The sequence below is a fragment of the Ammospiza nelsoni genome, chromosome 4 (genome assembly GCF_027579445.1).
Source record: "Ammospiza nelsoni isolate bAmmNel1 chromosome 4, bAmmNel1.pri, whole genome shotgun sequence".
Lineage (NCBI taxonomy): Eukaryota > Metazoa > Chordata > Aves > Passeriformes > Passerellidae > Ammospiza > Ammospiza nelsoni.
Genome location: NC_080636.1, coordinates 35672412 through 35696137, shown reverse-complemented (window position 1 = coordinate 35696137; position 23726 = coordinate 35672412). Strand labels below are relative to the sequence as shown.

Below are 23726 nucleotides of genomic sequence, written 5' to 3'. Positions count from 1 at the left end.
CCTCCAGTCATATAATTCCTTTTGTATTAATTTCTAAAAATTTGTGAAGTCTCTAAAAAAACCAACCAAAAACCGAACAAAACAACAACCCCCAACTCAGTATAAAAAGTAAATTAAAGGTTAGATTTTCAAAAGGAGAACTGTAATGAATAAGTTCTTTTTGGGAGAGTATTTATACCAGGGCTCAGCACTTAAAAAAATTACTGGTCTATGGCTAAACAGATGGAGTCCCAGTCATAAGAAGAAGCACTATCATCAAAGAAGAACTGAAAATAGAAGCCTGACACAGCTCATTACAGGGAGATGAAAAACACAGAGTATTTGGAAAGCATTGCAGCTAATATTTATTTCTGCAAAACCAACAAAAGCTATGTATTTACACAAGCACTGTTACCTTTTAGTTTTTAAGATGCATTCTGAGTGCTTCAGCTTCTGGCAACTGAAGCAACATACAGGATCAATAACTAAAGAGAAAAACCTGGCACGTCAGAGTCCCAAGATCAACAGAATCACTTCACCCCAGTTGTTCAAAGTGTCTGACATTTTATATATCTAATTAGGTTAGAAAAGATTTTTATTGTGGGACTATAAAATTACTCATTTGTCTAAATCCCTTGTAGGATAAAGAAGCATGTCAACTACTCAAGTGATATTTTATGGTGAAAACTATTTTAAAAAATCTTCAGTGAAGGATTTAAACTTTAAGAAATATATCTATGATGCTTAACTATCATGATTAGATATGACCAGAAAAACAAAAGGCACTTTTTTTTTAATAAATGAAGTTTAAACAGTCAACAATGAAGAACTCCAAGAGAATTAGAATTTAGGCTAGAGAGCATTAAAATATGTATGAAAGAGAAGATGTCATTAAAGTGGTATTTACATATGTCATTTCAATGTTTCAAGTAATATGAAAATTCTCTAACAATATAACTATATAACAGTGTACATATATATATATTTGCATATATGTATAAAAACAATGAAAACTTGATTAATTCAAACCAGTATACAACATTATGATAAACTTTCTATTGTTTATCATAATGTAGACTTTAAATCTACAAACTGGGGGCTTCATTCCAAAGGTAAATGCTAGCAATTGCCTACTCCTAAAAGCCATACAAAGCTTTCCCACACAGTCATCTGTCTAACAGCACCTGCACCACATGACACATTAGTTTTGCCATTCCAGTGTTGCATTCAGTGAATGAGTTGGTATTCAAAATTTTTTTTATCTCCATGTCTAGCAGGATCTCTTTAAGATATGTCATCCAAACCACAAACTCACGGTAACGTTATTGATTTTCTACTGCCTTTTTCATGGTATTGTCCCAATGATAAAAGAATACTTTAACTCCTCTGCTGAAGCTATTTCAGATCATCCATTCATACTATTTTATAACTAAAGAACTAAAAGACAGAGTTTTGATGCTTGAATTATAAAACCATTCTAACAGCTTTTTTTTTTGAGTTCTTAAACATTAGAGTGCACACTAAAAGCACAGTTTAATTATGGTTATGAGAGCTCTGAGCATCTGAAATTTCAGTTTTAGATAATAATAACCATGATCAGCCAAAAAGCTTTTACATTAGGTGACTGGTCTTAAAACACATAGGTTCCAAAGACAAGAATGGAATTTACTTTTAAGGACATTAAAACACTAACCCTTTCTCCCTACCATTCACCGCATGATTCTCACCTTTGCATCAAACAGCAGAACATAGGGCATGTTTTTTCTGGGTATAAAACTAATGCATTTTCAGAACATCATTCATGTTGGAGAAGGAGCACAGCTAAGGAGGCTGGGGCTTTGAGGAAGAGTACATCATGTGACTGGGCTGTCAAGTACTGGGCTATAATGCACTGAATGGTCAAATCAGGGTGGCACAGGTAACATTTTGAGTGTTTGGCATTGCACTTTTCCATACTTTTCCCACAGAAACACAAGCCACTGAACTCTACAAAAAAGCCTAGAATGACACAACAGCAATTTCCAAACACAGCTTGCTTGGTTCCCAACAGAATTAACATTAAGCCATGTGAAGATGATGGCAATGGTAATGGTGGGAGCAGCAGCAGTCACTGCTGGCTGTCCTCAGCCTTGCATGTGTGGGAAGGAGTGTGTCAGGCCCCTTCTCGTGTCACATGAAAGCACAGCCACAGCTCCACATCCATTGCTCATGCACAGGTTGTGTTTCCATCTTCTTGAAGCATCAACAACTGTCTGGATGTTTTTCTAACCTAAAGTAGCTTGCAAAGTCTGTATGCCCTAGCTAGAATGCCAAGATGTAAAATCACATAAATCTCCAAATTCAGTAATCTATTAGATCATCATCAGATATGACTTGAGTAGGAGGAGCAGCTGGTAATATTCTTTGGCTGTTATTATTTCCTTGGACAAGTCACAAAAACAAAGTAAGGGTTTTTCAGTCCCCTTCCCAACTAGAAGGTGACAGAAAAGGCCTATGGACATTCTGAGCTGAGTTCAGACTCTGAAGATTAAAGTCTGGAATAATTTTGCTCCTCAAACACAGTCTCAGTCTTAATCGAGAGTACAAACAATTTTCCCCAAACTGCTGAGAATTCTCTGCATTTTCCCAGCCTGCCTGAGTGTGAATGCAGCCTAGGGCCTAATCCTAAACCTTATAAACAGAAAGCATTTGTGCAGCAAATCTGTGCCGTGTGTAATTTTTGTCACATCCATGAGATTCTGGAGTTGTAGCCCCTCAAGCCAGCAGGCTGAAGGCCTTTTCCCATTTTGACTCTATCCTTTCACCCTTCTATCCAATCTTATGATATATTCCACCCTCTGCATCACTTGCAGTCCATTTTCCAATCTGCTTATTTAATTACAGACTGCATTGCAGTATGACTTTCTCTCCCTTTGCTCTGCAAGGGTGCCTGTAGAGCCAAGTCAGGTTTGGATACCTGCATGGATGAAATAGACAGGAAGGAAAAAAAGCATCCTTCAGAGTTTATAAAAGATATATTTGCTATTCAAGTGCACTGCAACAATCAGAAGCTTTAAATGCAACAGAGGTCTCTCAGTACTTCAGGATGCCTATCAAGAAATGTATATTCCCAGCATGGCAATTAAAAAGAGGCTCTAAGTAGCTAGACCCTGTTAAGATGGATTCTACAGAAAATTTTAGTTCCCATATTTTACTTAGATTCTGAGAATTTCAAAACTAGAGTAATTGTGGCTATTTCTTTGTAAGAGTATCAAGAGAGCCTAACCTTCAACCATACAATGGAGTGGCTAGTACTAACACTGATAAACTCTTGTGAAATTTCTTTTCAGCTGAGGGATATTGTCCAAGTTTTTTTCGAAAATACTGACCTAACGAGCTAAAATGACGATAAATAAAAGTTTCTTTAGGTCAGGAAATCTTAGCCCAAACAGTGAAAAACATGAGGGCAAAAGGTGCTCTGCATATTAAAACTGATGAATAAATGCAATCATACAGTATCATTTCATTCAAATGGTTACTTGGAAGATAAGGAAACATGCTTAAATTCTTGAATATTGCTTCATTCTAAAACTGTCAATACTAGAAATCATCAAAGCTATTTTAAGAATAAGAATATATTTTAAGAATCTAGCTAACATATAGCTAAACCATATTTTACATGGTAAATTCACAGTTCCTTTATGTAAAACATATGAACTCACTCCTGTCTACTACTTTCATTGACTATTTTAACATTTCCATCTTTTTATTTTATATCATATGATCATGAATTTCAAGGTTGACTTCCTTCATTTCTTATTTTGTTTCACTCTAAACCTTACGATATCATCAATATTAAATCATGGAATTATGATCACTCTTTCAAAAAAATTCCTCTTAACACTCTTGCAATTATTCAAAGCTCCCTTTTACACACTTGGACTATGGAAAAAAAATTAGAGGAAAATATGGCACAGGCAATAGGAGTCCTAAACACTTCTAACAGAGTTTATTCCTCATTGTTGAAAATGTCAGTGTTCAGCAACTTAAAAACCTCCTAAGTACTTCTCTATGGAAAGCCTTACAATTATATTTTGTCCTTAGTATCTTAGTACAGGACAATAATTCAGTCACCTGTGTTCCTCTATCGCCTTCTATTTCAGATATCTTTAGACTCCTTACACATAAAGTTATATGTAAAGTTTACTCCTCCCCCTCCTTTCATTCCCTGGTTCCCTATAGTAAACAATTAACCTTTAGTATCCAGTTACCTTGTGACAGGACACCAAAAGTCAGGGTAAGTCAAGCCTTAAACACTTGCATAAAACAAATAGGGCAGATAAACAAGAAATGGTATTTTAGATCAGCTGATAAGAGAGCAGAAAGAACGAAAATAGCCTCAGTACCCTTGTGTTAACCCATGCAAGACAATAAAGTCCCACTAACAAAAGCATGCATTTACATTACAGCTAGAAAAAAAACCTAAAAAACCAAAAATCAGTTTTATAGCTAGACCATCATCAATTGGGTCAGCTTAGCATATTTCAGTACCGGTTTGTGAAATGGCTGCTGTACTAACCTTGGCTGGTCAGAATGCCCCAGCCAGCTTTCCGTTTTGCAGGGCACTCCCCTACACTTTCTAGGCGTCTTTTGGGGAGATTCTGGCTCCTCTGCACAGCAGTGTTTGTTGTCATGATCTGTTTCTCGAGGAAAGCCTGTCTGTCATTGGTGCAGGTGCTCTGCTCTGACGAACATCCACAAATGATCTCTAGCACCTTTTTTCCTCCTTTCGCTTTCTCACAAAGGATCTTGCTGTACTTACTGTAGAATGGCCACAACACTGAAATCCATTCAGTAACATTTACTAGCTTGGACTAGTGACTACAGAGTGGGGGAAGGGAAGGACTGCTCCAGCATTTTCTATTTTTAAAACAGAGAAAGAATCAGCTTAGCTACAGCATGAGTCTTAACTATTTACATGATTTAAATGGAAAGGTGTTAATTTTTTAATCATTTAACACAAAAAAGAAACAGATTCCTAAAGCATAAGTATTCAAATGTTTTGCTGCTTGAATACCAAGCAGCCTAAAACAGAAACCCAAAATTATTTTATCTTTTAATAATAGTAACAACAATTATTACTGCATCAGGTTTTACTGATATGTAATGTGCAGTAAAGAGTGATTTTAGAATTCCGGAGAATCCATGAAATTTTGAAACACTCCTGATTTTCTGTGGTTTGTTTCTTGGTTTTGTTTTTTTTTTAAATAGGGGGCAAGTTATCCTACAAATGTCAATGAAACTAAATCCTGAATAAAGGCATGTTTCGATTTAAAAAAAATTATTTTGAAAGTCTGATCCCATTGTGAAAGTAAGGCTGTAGTCTTCCCAGAAGAAGCACAGATCAATATTTTTTAGAAACAGCAACAAAACCAACCAAAAAGTGCTAGAATTTTTTGTTCATTACTATGTATCAGGCTGATACTATACAACAGAAATCTGCAAAGAGAAGCAATCCAGGATAAAATTGCATCAGAGTAAAAGACAGTGATTTCTCTCTAATAAAAATATGTTAAAATGTCACCTTTACCTCCCCAGCATTTCCTTGTAGTATTTCCTCATTATTCTCCTCTACAGATATATAAAGTAGCCACTTGTAAATTTTTAACAAGCAACTCAACATTACTGAGTTTCACTAATACTATTTTTTCAGGTACCTTACAAAACTTAATCCCTAAAATTCTGAAATAATGTTCAGATATTTAACGAAATTTTCTATATCCCTCTTGGTTTTCTTTAGGAGAAAATCAGAGGCAAGATTATAGGTAGATAGGGCGAGGGGAAGAAGAAGGAGCAGCTGCAAATTTCACCTTGAAATTGCAGCACATGAGAACTGTCTCACTTGGAATAGTGCTACACCCTTTACAGAACAGAAGCAGGTGGGCTACTGCTCTTCTCACAAGACAGAACAAAACAGCACTCTCACAGACATTGGGCTGCCTTCAGACAACTGTTTTCCTCGGGTTTTATCTAGCTGAACAAACCAGAATATCTCCCAGACTGAAATAAACACTTCAACATATCAAATCTCTGCATGTAAATCTGAAACAGAGCTTTCACAAAATGGCTCATTATAAACAGGACATTATAAATATATCACTTAAATACTAGAATTATGCTTTCTTCCAAGTAAATAAGTATTGGAAGGGCAATTAACAGGAGAGCATACTAGGGACATGTAACATGTGCCTGTGCAGGAAGATACCAGCATTATTCTCCTGTGAGAAATAAACTGACAGTTTTTGTATTTGCCATGGCTCTGAGGCTCATCTCAGTTTTAAATTTCCATTTGGAATGGAATTCCAGGACTCTCAGGAGAATGTGGTGAGGACCAGGATCAAGCAAAGCATCTGGGACTGCAAATCAGGAATTGACAGTGGTCTGGCAAGAAAAAAATCTACATTTTTTTGTAGGAGTTTTGTGGGTGAGGTTGTCAGCTGAGAATGAATCTGCATCTTTCTACAGGAGTGGTACAAACCTGGAAGCACTTCATACAAATGCTTCCCACACTGATTCCAGCCTCTGTTCTCTCTTACTTGTCGGGGAGGTGTGGCTGGCAGGAGCCAGGAAAGCAGCAGGTACAGAGGCAGCTGCCATGGCTTCAACGAGGCAGAGCCCCACAGGAGCCAGCATCACCTGCCCTCCTGTGCAGACAACTGCCAGGAAACAAGGAGCTCCCCATGCAGTTAGAGCACCCCCAAAACCCTCCACCTCCAAAGCATGGCTTGTAGGAAAAGTATCTCCATTACACAGAGATATTCCATAGATGCTTGCCAATCATAGAGTTAATTTGAATACTCTAGAGAACAATAAAACAATATGCATTTTTGTGCTTTAAAAAAGGCAAAGCTTATCCAGTTCAGGACTGCAGAAGGAACTTTTCACTAAATTCTGCTAGGCCCAACCATTCAACCTCCAGGCAAAAAACATTTAAAAGTCTTATTAAAACAGTTCATAAATACAAAAATAAAAAAGAAAAAGCTAAAATGGCATCAAAAATAATCCAAAATTATTTTAAAAATATAGTTGAGATGAGGGAATAAACATGGCTAAAACCATGGAGTAAGGCTGAAGACTGTGCTACTTCAGTTCCACCTCTGACACGGATTTGCTACGTGTTCGTTCTCATTTATGCCCTGGACTACATCAGCTACAAAATAAAAATCAGTATCTTTCAACTTCATTAGGTGATAAAACTATTAACATTCAAAACTACAAAACCACAAAACCACTTAGGCTTAGTCCTGATATTATGTTCTTCAGATTTTTCTCTGTAGAAGACATTCAAACACTTCCAAAATCTGCCAGAAAACCTTTAACACAAGTCTAAGGAGATGTCCAAGCATGTAAAAAACACAGCTGACCATTATTTTTCCTGACTTGGCAAAGAAGCAGTTAGGCACAGCATTTAGATTACAGTTACTCATGGAAGCAATGCAGTTACCTTCAAAAAAGCAGCCAGGGGAAGGGACAGATGCTACAGTCTGACAGTAAGGAAACCAGAGAACTTTACTGATAGGTTTGGAATTCTGGCCTAAATTAGCATACAAGCTTTAAATAAAGCACTATGTTAAATTTCATTAATAATTAGTTCTGTTCAAATTTATAACGCAGAGGAAGAAGTGTTGAAGGAAACTCTCAAAATCTTTTTATTCCAGATTTTTATAAAAGGAAATATGAGTAAAGTTTGAACATTTCCATGTCAGCACATAGCTCTGAGTTTAAAGGGGTAACAGTTCTTAACAGGTGGGAATGAAAATAGAAGTAAATTTTTGTTCCTCCCTTTCAGCAGGAAACTCATTCTATTTTCAAGACTATTTTTAAGGCAACAGAGGTGCAACTGTGGTAACACACAAAAAATGTGTTGATAAAACCAACAATACCACAAACCCCCTTGACTTTTCAAAATATGATGCAGTCCAATGCAATACCGTCCAAACTCGTATAACAGTAATTTATCTTAGGAAAAATTGCACAAAATTGCACCGTTTTCAAATGTCACAGATCAGTATTTTGTGTGCAACCATCTCAAAACAGCAAACTGATGACCCACTTTGCTTCCCAAACTGTTCTGTGCTTTCAGGTTACTCTGTTTTCGTGACCAGGATTACTATGGGGTCACAGTGACTGCATGGAACGTGCCACACTAAGTTCTGGAACAGGACTAGAAACTGATTCTTCCTGCTCATGTGATCCACACCCTGCAACCAAGAAGCTGAAATGACAAACAGGCTCCCTGTGGCTCAGTGCCAGTACCTCAGCAGTGGCCTGCTATTTGACATTGCCAAAAACAAACCAGAAGAAATCTTGAACATTGCTCCCTGTAGGAGATGCCAGGATGAAGCAAATTTTAGGAAAGATTGAGGAACTGTGGTTTCTGACAAAAACAGCATCCTACAAGGCCACAGTAGTGCCAGTGTTACATTTTACAGTGCCAACTCAATGCCAAGGAACATAAATGCACCATGAAAGTACAGGGATAAAGCTCTAGGAGGGGAACAGGGAAAGGCCTGAACAACTTTTTATTTGTTTGTTAAATAGATTCTTGCATCAAGCCATTCTTCATGGCAAGTATGATGGTGATATAAAGTCATTAGCAGGCAACAAGAAGCTTAGGCATTATCCAGGTCACCAACCAGTCCTCTTAACAAACACCAGCAGATAGGTAGAGAATGCTTTAATGGTCATGAATTACTTAAGCATAAAATGACATTTCTTTACACCATTATAAGCTCTAAAAAAAATCTATTACATACTCTTAATACAATTTCATCACTGACTCTTAGCTGGAAATCCAAATCAGTAGTAGTAGTAGTAGAAGAAGATTATGATGATGATGATTGGCTGTCTAGCCAATAATTTCCCTACCTCTTCTCCTGAGCTTTCTACAGTTGTTACACCTTATGTTCTTGGATGCTGGAATCATAACTAAAGGTTGAAAAAATATTTAAACTTCTGATACGATAAAGGCTTTGTCTCAGGTCTCCCAGAAGTCCAATACAGAACAGTGACACATTTATTATATTTTTTGGCTTGTTTGCAATGTGTACCTGTCAGACTTTTCATGTAGTAACATAGAAAAATTGCTAATATGTAAACTAAACTAAATTACAGAAGTCATGGGGCAGAACCTAAGCAAATCAGTTACCAAGCAGGCCTGAGCTCCAGATATTGACAGCAAGACAGACACAGGCATGAAACCTGTAGTCAGCATAGGAGTGGTAAAGGACACCCCAGAGAGAATCGTGAGTCAATAACAGTGAAAGAACAGCCATAAAGAGAGAGAGCATATCTATTGCCAGGAAGGCTCCAGACATGGCACAGAGAGTAACATCCACGGGTGCAACAGATGCAGCATGCCACAAAGGATTTATGGCCAGCCAGGATTGCTGCAGTCCTGAGCAGAGCTCAGTACTCAGGCATGCTGTGCAATTCCCCCCAAGCCATCATCCTCTAACTGGCAAAAGTTCACTCAGTTTGCCTGCATTGCAAGTGTTTGAGAACATTCCCTACAAGAGAGCAATGTGAATAGCAATACCCTGCCCATAAAAATCCAGTGGCTGAAGGAAGGAACATCACCTTCAGGGAGCTCTGCTATTTTGGTCTTCCCCTGTTGCCTTATGCCCCACCAATGCAAGAAAGACCAGGGCAGATGGTACAGCTGAGCTTGCCCCAAGCCAATACTGCAGTTTTCTGCATATCTTCTTTAATACCAGTTCTCTTTAAAGCCTCACAGACAGATTGATCCAGGATTGCCTTTCAGTCTTATTGCTATGCACCTTTAAACCCCCAGGTTTTAAGATACATCAGAGTTCATAATGTTCACTTTGTGCTTTTATTATTTCATAAGCTTACTCTTCATTTCACACAGAAAAATAGAGAAATCTATTGATGAAGGGCATTTCCATGTGAGTTTAGAGTGTACACTCCAAGCAAGCCAATGGGACCTAGGCTGGTGAAAAGTTAAGGTCCACATTCAGAAAAAAAATACATTTCAAGGAGGCACACCTGAATGAAACCAACCAAAAAATGCAGCTGGGGGACCTCAAGGAGGTCCTCACATTTACAGAAGAGTAAAAAGCAAACCCCACAAACAAATCCACATGACAGGCTATACCAGTTTCTTTTCAAGAGGCAAGCATGCAAACAGGCTCCAGCATACATATTCACTAGATTTTTCTGTGGCCTCAGAAATTTTCTTTCAGATGAGGGATGTAAAAAATGAAAAATTTGAATTAAAAGTAACATGCTTGCCAACAGATGTTCTTGCTCTTTGTTGCTGCAAATAAGTCAGGGCTAAGGCCATGTCAATTTAGTTGCATCATATAACTCTGAGCAAAACCTCTTTAAGATAGAATATGTTCTTCAAGGAAGAATGTTCTGGTATTTGTCTAATATGTGGTGTCATTTCCTTCCTTCAAAGAAGGTGCCTTTTTGGTGTTATTCTGCAGTATGACTCTTCTTTGGCAGTCATTTGTCATACTAGGCAAAGTTATTTGGCATACAAGAGAAAGTGATGAGCTCCATCAAAAAAAAAAACCCTTCTAAAATTTCAAAAAAGAATATTCACACTATCTTAAGCATTTTTACACCATTAGCTTACGTGCTGCAAATGAAAAACAAATGCTAAATGTGGTGCCTTACACCAAGTGGTATGGTGAATAGGTATGCCATACAATATTCCTATCATTGCTAAATGAATCTCCATTGTATCCAGGAAGCTAAGAGAGGTCTTGTATGGCTTTTATTAATAGAACTGTGATCTCTGTGGAATGCAAGTTGAGAAAATGCCTCATGCCTATCTTCCCTACCTAACAACTGTTGCTGAGTGGCATTATCAATTGCAACTTGTTAGGATAAAATAAATATGAAAACTTTGCTCTAATCATTCACTACAAGCCATACAAACAGTAGATCTCTAACACTGAAACACAACATTATTGTCCATTTATGAGCTGTACTTTAAGGACCATATTCTTGGGACTACCCAAGTAGTTCTCAGTGTACAAGAAAAAAGGAAACAGAAAACTTCATAGTATTTACCAGTATTTACCACTTTCTGTGAGAAGATGGAGACTCAGTAGACTGAACTACCACAATCCCGTGGATGGCTTAATTTAGCCTAACCAGTGTACTGAGCTTTCCTACCATGCCTGATCAAGACACATACAGCAAAGCTGGGTAGCTTAGAATTTGCTACAGTCACTCAAGAGTAGCCTTTCTTAACCTTACAAGAAACCAGGCCATATTCACCTCTCCTTTTCTGCAAAATCAGAATGTATTTTGAGAAGCATACCAGAAACATAATTTCTGCTTTCAAGTAACTTTAACGCACACACTTATGGATAAAGTGAAATTTTATACAAATTTTTGTGAAGACAGGTGACATAATTAAAAAATACGATATTTAAGACAAATCATTTTACATTCTCAGAACAACTTAGCTTGTCTATCAGACCCCAGATATCTGTATATGTACATGACTCTTTGCTGTTTATGCTATGTTAACCTCTGCAAATTTTTTTGTAAGAAGGTTCCTCTCTATCACTTTCTGCTTGTAGATAATTTAGACAATTACTGAGTATCAGGTTTACTTTTGATAAAATAGACACCTTCTGCCTTATAAAAATGTTTATGAGTGGGAACTATGCCTCCTTCTGTAAGGTTATCTTTAGTAAGAAAGTATAGGCTCTTTCATACAAACCAAGATCTTACCAGTATTTTTTTGCAGAATTTATATCTTACAGACCCAAAACATCTGATAATTTATTAATTCTTTAGATTTGATCCACAAACTTTGAAATCACTTCATACCACAGCACTACTACCACATCCTAAAGCAACTATACTATAAAACTCATCTGAAGCTCTAACCCAGTGCTCCTATACACAGAGCACTTTCACGATATGACTTGTTAGTTGCTATAGTAGGAAGAGTCTAAAAGCTGCTTTTGACCCTCCAGTGTTCATCCAGCAACAGCTGTACAAAAGGCTGATTTATTAACTCTTCACAGATCTGGAAATAACATGAAAGAAGAAATGTTAATGTGCAGGTCACTGTCATTACACATAGTCTGCTAAGGAGCTAAATATACCCAAAGTTAATTTTCAGGTTAGTTTATTCTTGTGCATCAGTTTGTAGGGCACAGGATTTTAAAATGGAGCAAACATATACACTTGTTATGTCTTTACCCATTAAGAAAGAAATCAATAAAATATTGACTTTTGCAAAATTTCAAATGCAATGAATATGTAAATGTTCACTTCAACACAATAAATAAAGAAACACTAGGCACCACAAGCTATTTCTAACACAGCTCTAGTGCCCAATTGGAAAGCACTTGGCTCCAAACAACTAATCAGTCCCTTTCAAGTCAATGGAGCAAGTGTATATGAGTAAGTGTTTACAAAATTAGTGCCAGAGTTAAAAATAACTCAGCAAATGGCACCTTTATAATAGAATGTATCCCTTTTTCATTTAATTTTTATGGTACCAATAACACTGACTTCACTGAAAAAAAAAAATTCAACTCTAATAGCTTATTAGGACCCAGGTCTTCAATTCACTTAAAGCAAATGTAAAAAAGACTGCAAAGTTCTGTCCTGCATTTGGTGCTATTCAGGCTTTTAATATTGTGAATGATAGAATAATGTATTTATTTTTATGCAGGCACTAGATGACACTAAACTGTAGATGCTACAACTGCTCAGAGAGAAGCAATTCAAAACAGAAAAGTAAAACAGAGAAATTGTCTGATACCAAGACAGCATGAAATTAGCTGAAGGCCAGTACAAAGTACTGTACATAGAGAGGAAAAAGCAAATGCACAACACAGTGACTTTGTTTTAACATGTGGCTTACAGGCTACAGCCTCTATCCATAATACTTTACTGCTGAGGGGGCAGCACCATTCCAGGAGGTATTACACAGGGTGCCATATACATGGCACATGACATAAGTGTTCCACTTGTATACAACTAATAGTTCCCTGGTTACACTCATAAAGTCTCAGCTGGAGCACTCTGTTTAACATGGGAAATTATACATCAGTAAAGATGTCTGTAAACTATATATGAACTGGCACAAGTCCAAGGGAGAGCAACTGCAGTAACTCCAGGTGCTAGAAAATAAGACTTAGGAGGACAGACTAAATTAAATGCTTTTTACTTTATTCTAGAAAAGAAAAAAAAACCAGCAAAAGTAAGAAAATGCATGATAATAGTCATTAAATTGATTACTTCTCATACACAGAGAGAAACAATCATATTTAATGAATTTAGTTAGCAGAGACACAGATTTAGGTCACCCTTGGAGGAAGTGGGAAGCAGTTTAGTGATGAGAACAGAAAACCTGATATTGGTTGCATAAGGATGCTGCAGAAATCTCTATTACTAAGCATTTTAAAAACAGATTAGCCCAGCATTCACCAGATAACTCATGTATATTTGATCCTAGAGCATTCAATTTACCTCTGAAGGTACCTTTGAGCTATACACAGGAAATGTTTTACTCAGACATCATTTCCATAAACAAATGAAAGTGCCCTATAATTAGCAGAGCCTTTACATACACTTTTTTGTTCTTAGCTGATGCTGAACACTGATCTAGTTCCTTTATTTCCATGTCACATAAACAGTATAATAATTTCTAATTAATGACTGTGACATTATCCAGCCATTCATGTACACTTGAGATCCAAAGGATAAATGGAGTGTAAATTGCTGACTACTGAAACTGAAAATATTCCTGAAATATTAAGGAACAAAGTACGACCCATTTAGCAACAAGACCACACAAAGCAGATGACACAGGCAAAGCTGTCTCTTTATATTTAATAAAGAAAAAGTGACAAAATAAAGCAAGTCAGCCTTGAAATGCATGATCCCTGGGCCTCAGTTCCTGAACTGACCTCTATACCTTCAGTTTGACAAAAGGGGTTCCACCAAAAACTACCTCTCTGTACCTGCAACACCCTCAATTACACAGACTTCATAAAAGAAAGACTTATTTTAACTCAAGGGGTCAATTTAGAAAATATGAAATAATGCCTGTGCCTAGTAGCACATTTACAAAGGTTCTTTTTTCTTCAAAATTATAGCACTCTATCCTAGACAAGCCATTATAACAGCAATAAGTAATCTTTTGTTATTAACAGCAAACCTAAAATACTATTCCTAACAGAATTTTGAGAGGATGTAATCAGGTTAAAACTAGAAAATAAAAAGAAACATTTCCTCTAATTTGAATTACTTATTGAAACACTATAAACTTCAATTAGCTAATGACAGATGCTAGGCTAATTATCTGTCTTGGTGGTTCTTTGTGCTGTGTTTTTTCTGCCAAGGTTTCTCTGCTACTTGAGAAAAAACACAGAATGGATCATTAATTAGGAGGATACTCAGTATTTAATTTTACAATGTAATGTTTAAAGCAGTTTCATGCTCAATGTTACCTGTTGTGCATCTTTTAGATACCACTTTTAACGGGATATTTTGTTACATGTATTACATGAAGTCTACTGAGGCATCCCTCTGTTTCACCAACACCAAAAAATCAAATCCCACAACACATTGTGACTTCAGACATTAGCATGCCTCTTTCCACAGATATAGAAATAAATACAGAAAAGATAAAATATCGATTCTTAGGAGAATTATTTGCATCCCAACGAGCAAGGATTGCTGCTGTTAGTCCCAACTAATGGATGAATAGCAGATTCTGTAACACTAGCTGGACATGTGCTTACAACTGTTACAAATCCAGAACCAACCACTGCAAGCTGGACAGTGGCACACTGATGTTGAACTGTAAAAAGTCCAACTTAAGCACAAAATAGTTGCATTAACTATTTTCTTTTAATAAAACAAGCAGAAAACTAGAAAACCTACCATATGTTTGACCCTAAAATCAATAAAAACCTCTGCTACCTGACCAAAACAGTAACCTGCAAAAGTGATAGATTTTCACCTTTTGCATTGGCCAGCTACTATAATGCTTAGTAATACTTAATGCTTAAAATTTCTTTAGGTATGAGACTTTTGAAAAATGCCTGAATTACAGATTCCTGAGTTCAGCAACAGGTAACACCATAAACACTATTTTACTCTCCAGACTGATGCATGTTATTCCTTTCACTCCAGTTCCTCCCAAGTCTCTTTCCTTCTGTGCCCAGCTCGTGTGTTGGTCTCCCTATAAAGAGCTGCCTTAGAGCTAGCGAGCAGCGTCTGGCAAAAAATTCTTGACTTCAAGTAAGGCCTTTCCCATTCTCTGCAAGTATTCCTGCCTGTGCCCTTCCTACCCTACTGTAGTGAACATATACATACACACCCACACCCTCCCACACCTGTATCTGCACATACACTCACACACATGCACAGTAGTTCAAGTGGTGCCATTAACAGGCTCAGATGTAAAAACCCTGGGTTTCAGAGCTTGTGCAGAAAACACATGATGAAATCCATCTCAAGTAAATCTTCTGCAAAGTAAGCTAATTCCTGCTTTAGGATTTAAGCCTTTCTTTCTGGATTGCAAATTTTAACACCCCTACACAAAATGTCTAGCTTTAGTCCCAACATTGAAGATTGAAAAAATCTTTTGAGTTTGAAACTGTTCTGGCTCATTTCATTTCTGGCTCATAGTTTCTCCCTCATGTTTAACTTGGGCTTTGTCTTCACATTTGTGGTACCTAGGGATGAGTGATACAGGCAGCAAGAGGAAAGACAAGTCTTTCTGTTCCATTGCCTAACTCAGCTTGATGCCATCCCAGAATATAAGGAAAAATAATGAAGACAAATGAGGTAGCAGGGATCCCAAGCTGAGCAAAATCAGGGCTCAGTCATGTGCCAGCATGCCACAATTTAGAAGAAAGAGTGCTCTGTAATGCAGAAGAACTGAATGAAAAAATGGTACCTCACTACTGATGAACTTGGGGCAACAGTTCTGCCAAAGTTCTGCTAGTGGGAACAGAAAAAGAAATTTTCACAAGAGCTTTACGATCCAGTAAAATCTGAAGGATTTCCACATACATGCCCAAAAGTTGGCCCTGATAAACTGTTATTAAGGTTCCTGCTTTGTGCCAAGAGTCAACTTATTCAAGGTATATGAGGACTATATCTCTCAAAAAATTACTATATGAAAATTTTACCCTAATCAAGACATAACTTTCAGAAATATTTTGACTAGTTTCACTAGAGCATTGCAAAATAATCATATGCCAAACTTGGAAAATTTCAACTATGCGTGGTAATCTGGGGGACATTAGGAGCAACTGGGAAAATAGTCCCAGACTGGGAAGTATTTGGCAACCTTATTTATACACAGGCATCTTAAATCTAGGCCTCTCTCCAAATAGAAAACTGGCTGTGGTATTTGAATTTTATTCTCAACTTAATTAAAACAAACAAACAAACAAACAAACAAAAAAAAAACCCAAAAAAAAAGCTCACATAATCTAACAACCCTCCTACAGATAATTTTGTTTATAAAAAACACAGCAACAAGTACAGAACAAAAACCTCACTCACACATATCACTTGAAAAACTGAATGCAAATGAGGCTACCAGATAAGTAATTACCTGAAAAACAAAATCCCCAAACAGTAGAGATAACAGAGTATATACAAATATACCTTGTCCTTGAGGAACTCCATAAAATTCAGCAGCTATCCTTGCTGCTTCCTTACGGTTTCCTTTCACAATGTAGAAATGACTAAGTATAGCAAGGCTGATCTTCACAAAAAGTTTAAAACAAAAAAGTGAAAGTATAGTAAAGTAGACATTGGATAACTGCTGTGCAAAAGGGCGACTTTCTTCTATGACAGTCATTGCTGCAGCAAAACCTCTGTCAGTGTTTGGGTCGGGCTCTCAAATGTGTTGATAAGATCAGATGGCTCCAGCCATGCACTCTTGGGAACAACTGGTCCCGAGGAAAGAAAATATCAGCTGGTCATGATGCCTGCTGCGCAAAATATGACGATTATTTATACTGTACGTAGTACTGAGTTCACTACCGCTCTTGCTAGCCCGGTGATATTCATGTGGGACAGCAGGTTCCAAGATCCTGGATTGTACTTGTTCCACTTAAAAGGTCTGTTGCATTACAAATTCTGTGTTTCTAATTCATTTATTTACATGTTTAAAATACATCTTCAAAAGTATTATTATAAACTCCTTAAATTTGTGTACTAAACCACATAACTCAGATAACATGTTTTTGCTAAAATATGTTCTCCTGCTGCTTAAGTACAATTGCTCTTTTCTGATATTTCATTTTATGTCATACTAATATTCTTTCCTTAAAAAACTAGAATCATATCAGTAAATAATTGAAGTACACATTAATAAATAAACAGAGATTTAATATATATCAGCTTTGACAGTCTCATTATTTTGCTCAGGCTGAATGAAAGTATCTAGACTTTAGCACTATACATAAAACAGTATTCAGAGTAGGTGATACGAGTCAAACATCTAGATATTTTTATCCATAAGACCTGGAGCACCTAAAATTAAATTAATTAAAATGCAATGGTAACATTTCAACATGGAAGATTTCTAATAGTTATGAAATGTATTTCATTGTGCTGCATCATATGACACGACAGGCTTTATCTGTTGGCCAGATTTAGAGAGGGGAATCTAAATTCCTCCAATTTTTTAAGAATTAATTTGCCTTTATACCATAAAGCTATTACTCACAGTCATCAGCAGTCACTCACAAGTTGTTCCATTAGTGTGTGAGTAATTGCTCAGTAAATTGCTGAGTTGCAACATGATACAAACTGAGGAGCTGCATGACAGAACCAGATTTCTAAGTGAACTATAATCCTAAAGGAAAAATTCCTGGCAGCACAAGAAAGGGTCCTACCCTAAACTTTTATACTTCCTTCTAAATTAAAAAAACAGTGACTTGAATTATAACTTAAAATGCTCTAACCAAAGTAATCCTAAACCTTTCTATTCTAACCTGGATTCTCATTTGATGATTAGAAAAAAACAAAGATATTTTAGAATGTTGGCAGCAGTCCATCAGGATAAAAGGGTATGATCCAAATGTCACTGCATCCACAAATCACCCTGACTTCAATGAACAGAATAGCAGATATAAAGCACTATAATACAAAACCATACTTCTGAAGGGAAGTGGAAACAATAAGGCACCTCTTATCATCTGACTCTCAGAGTAATTTATTAGAGTAAGAAGCTATAATGTTTTCTGGAAACTAAATGCAAACAAATCTATACAAATGAAGAAAAGACAATGATAAGTAGAAATGTTCTTAGAAATTATTAAAATTTTTGACAGACAGGAAGTGAATTGTGCTTATCTTGAGAGAAAGAGGCAACAGGTATTGTATTTTTCTTTGAAAACATTTAGTCCACTTAAAAGTCAATCATAACTAGAAAAGGAAATTAAAAAGGAGTTTACCTTGTAAACTATATTAGTTAGTAAAAAAAATACCCAAATTTTTACCAAATTTCATTTATAGACATTTTCTCATCCAGCCAGAATAGGAACTGCTTTCCTCATACCATTCTTAGAAGCGGGAATGAGTACTTAAAATGCCAAATGAAAATCCCTTTTTATATTTGGCACATTGTTATCCGACACTGCATTGAGGCGTCATGTTTTCCACAAGTATAAAAGGCATTATGATCTGAGCTACCACTGCCAAGCTCTGTTTCAATCATTAATAGAAATGGTATTTTCCTTAGTAACACACCCAATACTGGAATTTCTTAGTTCTCCCATATTTGTACTAGTATTACTAAGCTTAACTTGATCAGTCCACAGAATTTTCCAGCCACCTTATGGACCTGTTTCACAAATTTACCATGCAGTACAAGGAAAAGTCATAATTGTGTTACAGAAAGCTTTTTCTTCCTTACAGTCTTTTACCTGACCCCTTTTCCCTTTTTTCATGTTATGCCACCTAGTACTTGCTTTCTCATCTGGACTTCTCCCATATTTTGTTAACAAACAAAATAATCTTTCTTTTTAGAGGCAAAACTCCAAATAGCAATTACCATAAATAACAGCAGGAGTTAACAGTGCTCAGAATTCATCTTCACCATACAATACTGTTTCCTGCTTCTTATAACTGCAGTAGATAAATCACAAAATAAATTTCTCAATTGTTAGATTGCTTTTTTCAAGTTATTTTTTTCTGTCGAGGTTCAAGAAAAAGTAAATTTAAAACTACAATAATAAGGCTAACTTGCATTTAGTATTCTGTAAGTAATGTTTCAAACAACCTCACAGATTTGTAAAACCACTTTTAGGAACAAGATGAAAATTGAACCGGAAGGTTATTCCTGTATCAAAACTTGCCTCGTGTCCTTTCAAAAATTTCCCTCATCAGTAATAAACTACATAAGGATGAAAAAATACATGAAATCATGAGTTTTGAGAATTCCAGTTCACACATACTCATCAGAAATTGGCAAAATTAGTCTTATAATATTTCCTCTTTTTTTAGTGCTCTGTAACTCTTATGTGCCATCTTAGCTGGAAACTCTCCCAGCTGCACAGAACCAAGTCTATCCTAATCTAAGCGTTCTAAAGAGCTACAGAAATTACTGTTACAGCTTGCTGGCAAAGCCATGCTATGAGGCACCCAGTCATGAAAACTGAGCAAGTGCTTAGAAGTTAACGCCCACACAGCATTTTGGGAGAACCAACAATGTGAATGCGAGATCTGAACACAGAATAGCTGAGAGGAAGCCCATGCAGACTGGGAAAACCAGAAACAGAAAGCTACAGCTGTTGCAATGGAAATCAGAAAACAGAAACATAGGTAAGTAAATGAAGGATCTGGCAGTCAATGAGATGACATGAAGGACTGTAAAAAAGTGAGATGTAAGTGTTCCACATTTTCTGTTGCATGGCAATATCTTGCAGCACTTCAGAATATTGAGAGGTTCCAAATGGAAATGTACCATATGTAACAAATGTACAACACTATAATGATATCAAAACACTTAAAAAGAGCAGTGGCTTAATCTGGATATTCGCATTTCCCATGTAGTTTTGACTTTTGGGAATGAAACTTCTTGGCCTCATTTCCTCTCTAGTAAAATGTGGAGTGTTCTGAAGATAACTTCATTGCTGTTAAAAAACCACTCAAGTATCCTGGTAAAAAGAATAACTAACTATGTATTTAATAACTTTTATTTTAATACAAAATTCAGATTACAAACCTAAATAAAATGAAATCTTGATGGTTCATTCACTTAATGTCAACAGAAGAGATGGGATGTAAAATTATTTTAGCATTTAGGGTTTTATCATAGCACACAAGAAAATGGCAACAAGGTACATTGCAGATTAACAATATTTGTATTTTTATTTTGTTTAAGAAGATAGTAATACTGTGGCAGATGAGGATACCCTTACCTTGACAAACTAGCACATTTCCAGCAAATAAAACAAGAACAATGTAATGATTCCTCTGATATGCTTCCCCACTTCTGGCAATTAACTATTTTAATTTTAAAACCCCTTAAGAAACTTCAAATGCTGGAATTTATGGTCCTAGAGTTCCCTTTTAATGTAGCTTGGTCAGCTATCATTTCTCAAGAACATAATCTGTAGAATCAAGATAGCAATCCTGCTGTTTATAATGACCATAAAGGGGTTCATTTCAAATGCCAGAGCTCAGACAAAGTACGCTGGCCTTTAAGGCTTTGCTGTGTAGCAGCCAAGTGCAGAAAGAAAGTATCCAGCATTGGCACCTGTTTGTGCTAATTCAAACTGTCCAAAATCTAGTGTACAATTTACCCTCAACCAAACAAAGTAATTTTTAGAAAAACAAACCAAACAAACAAACCAAACAAACAAAAAACCAAAGGGAAAAAAAAAAAAAAACGAAAACCACAAAACCTGTGCTCTATCATCTATGATTAATTGCATAACCACATTCATAAACTATTTTATTCTCACAATTTTTCTTCTATGCTTTAGAAGACTGGTGTGTCTAATTTTCAGTAAGCTGAGATACAAAAGAAAATTAACACAACTGACAGAATATTTAGTCTTTGAAGGCACTTTTTTTAACATCAAAGACTACAAAACCCTTAGAAATATGATTTCTTTGTAGCACATGCTGTGTTGTTACGTTTGGAAAACATACTTCTTTCTATTTATATTTTTTAAAGTAATCTATTTAAACTAAATGATAGAAGATGTAAAAGAGTAATTATATTCACAACACAGATTCCATTACAGTTAGTCTTAACAGTTATCTTCTCCATTTTGGAGATGCATATAAAACCCTGAAAGGGAAAATGTTTATTTTAAAAATGAGATAAAGATGAAATACAATACAAGGAATTATTTCTATGACACTTCACCAGCATGTCTTCCTCCACATATAAGAGACATCTAGATATACACAAGACATCCTGATTCTGACACTTCTGTCCAATTACAGGGATAAGAGAAGATTTTCAGATAAGAGGCAGAGAAACAGGAACTCTTAGGTGCTTATAAGAATTTATTCTTTTATATATTATAGGCAGCCAACCAGGAGAAATTTTTAAAGTAATACCCTTGAAACAAAGAGTTTAAAATAAAATATGAGTAAGAAATCAAATTTTAGTACTGAATTTCTGATATAAGCATAAAATGCTTCATGAAGGGCTCAAAAAAAGAGAAGCATGAGCTACTGAAAAGGAAATGTCTAACTCAGCATCAACAATTATCTGCTTAGTGACCAGCTGACTTGTATTTTAATGAGTGTATGATATGCTAATCTTCAATATTTTACCTACTTATCTAAAGCTACTGAATGTTATATCATTTACTTCTTAATCTATGTTCAGCACTTTTTTCTACCATTTTATATTCAAAGCATTTGAACTGGAGAAATCTAGACTCAAAAGAACTATTTTAAAATTTATTTCCTCACTATTCAAAATGTTACCTTGACATCTTAGTGAAGACAATAAAAAGGCATACATACCATAAATCAGTCTTCAAAAAGTCTTAAATGTTCTTTTCATTAATATAATTCTTAAGTTAAGGATATGGTGCATTTATGCTTAGGCACAGAAAATAAACCCAAACAAGTCATATTTACCTGAAGAAATTCAGAAGCTGGAGTGACTGGGAAACATCAAGCAGCTGCTGTGTCCTTTTCTAAACAGGAGCTCAAGCCCACTTGTACAACCCAAATACTACTCTTCATAAAATATGAAGGGAAGAGGTGGCTGAAGTACAGACTGTGTGCTACTGCTCTGGGAGAATGAAAAGACAAAATATGAGAGAACACAAACTTTTTCATCCAGAAAAGAGGAAACTTGGTTTAGATCTGAACTGCTTTTTCACTGCACCTCATTGGTATCCTTAAGAATTCTACAAAATTACTTGAGTATCATGACAAAGCCATACTATCAGCACAAAAACCTGAGAGTTGTGTTGCCAATTACAACAGATATAACACTGCAAACCAAAGAAATGAAAGACCCATTTCTCCTATTTACAGATTTCTTCCTGAATGCCATGTCTATCCAGGATCTACACACACCATACAACATGAAGTTACAACTCATAACCAAAGTTAGTTTCATTCCAATTTCTGTAGTTCTCATAATCCCTGCTAATAGCCTGATAACCCAACCAAAGACTTGAACCAAAAGTCTGTTTCAAAATGCAATGCAATGACAACTTTAGTGGCACACCAGGGAAAAATGAGTGTCTTAAAACACTTCTCCTCATAGTTGAGCTCTGGCTTTTGACACCCATTCTACTTAACAGTTACTTATTTAGACACCATTTGCCTTCTCTAACAATGAAGCACAACAGTTCCTTTAAAAGAGCTTTAATACACAAAAATTTACAAAGGTTTGTTATGTATATACTTTCTCTTTATATTTTGGTGTAGCACATTATTTCCACAGCTCTTGAACTGCTGTAGAAGTTCAAATTCATCCTTTTGGGAGGTACAGTGGTACTTTTTTGGTCCAGTGTACTAAAATCGTTGGTCTGACACAGTTTAGGCTCTATACAAATCAAGTTATTTGAGTACATTAATGATTTCATTTCTAACATCATAAAAAGACTGTTTATTCTACTAACTCTTAATGAATTAAAAATGGTTTCATTGAGGTGTTTTGCCTTTTCTAGTAGTTGGAAATACTACTCCTATCTTAGAAAATAATTCTAGCCTACAGACTTGTATGTCTGGATTTCCAGAGAATGGGATTACTGGTCAGAGATTAAATATCAATCAGCATCTCTGCACACAGCAGACATTCTCCATATAACATGTATTTAAAAGCATAAAAAGTAACTCAGATACTTAAGTGATCATGAAATTTTAGTCTTCTAACTTTCTCAGTCCTTGAAAAAATAACATAGTACTGTTTAGTTCGTAGCCCTTTGTTATGCACCACTGGACAGCTGCTTCTCATAATGGGGATAGATTCCCCTTCAGCTACAAGTCTGGCATCAGCCAATTGTGCTGTCACATTATCACATGAATGTGCCTGATCTGTTTAACCAGTCCATCTAATCACTGACAGCAAAGTTCTACCCAGAAGGGAAGCAGGTATGACCAACAAGTTTACAAGTAAATTCAATCTGAGTTTTGCTAGAAACGTAGTAAGTTTATTTACAGTATTTGTTGCAGTCCTCTTTGGATACCTAACATAACTCAACTATTAAGAGTATTACAGAACATTCCAAAATAAGTCATGTGTGTACTTA

General features: G+C 36.1%; 1 protein-coding gene across 5 annotated transcripts in view; it reads right to left on the bottom strand.

The window, feature by feature from the left end:
- ASB5 (ankyrin repeat and SOCS box containing 5) overlaps window positions 1–23726 on the bottom strand; it is a 40324-nt gene that overhangs the window by 11396 nt on the left and 5202 nt on the right. The window contains exon 2 of one of the 5 annotated variants that reach the window (XM_059470023.1): window positions 22099–22255. The exons of 1 other annotated variant lie outside the window; for it this stretch is intronic. Coding sequence is in view for 2 of the 4 variants with exons in the window: in XM_059470019.1 (XP_059326002.1) it covers window positions 16648–16843 (196 nt within the window). In the remaining 2 variants the exon portion in view is untranslated. Of the gene's footprint in view, window positions 1–4537; window positions 4819–16647; window positions 16862–22098; window positions 22256–23726 lie in introns of those variants that run through there. 3 more of the 5 variants (XM_059470019.1, XM_059470020.1, XM_059470021.1) reach the window with 3 other exon arrangements.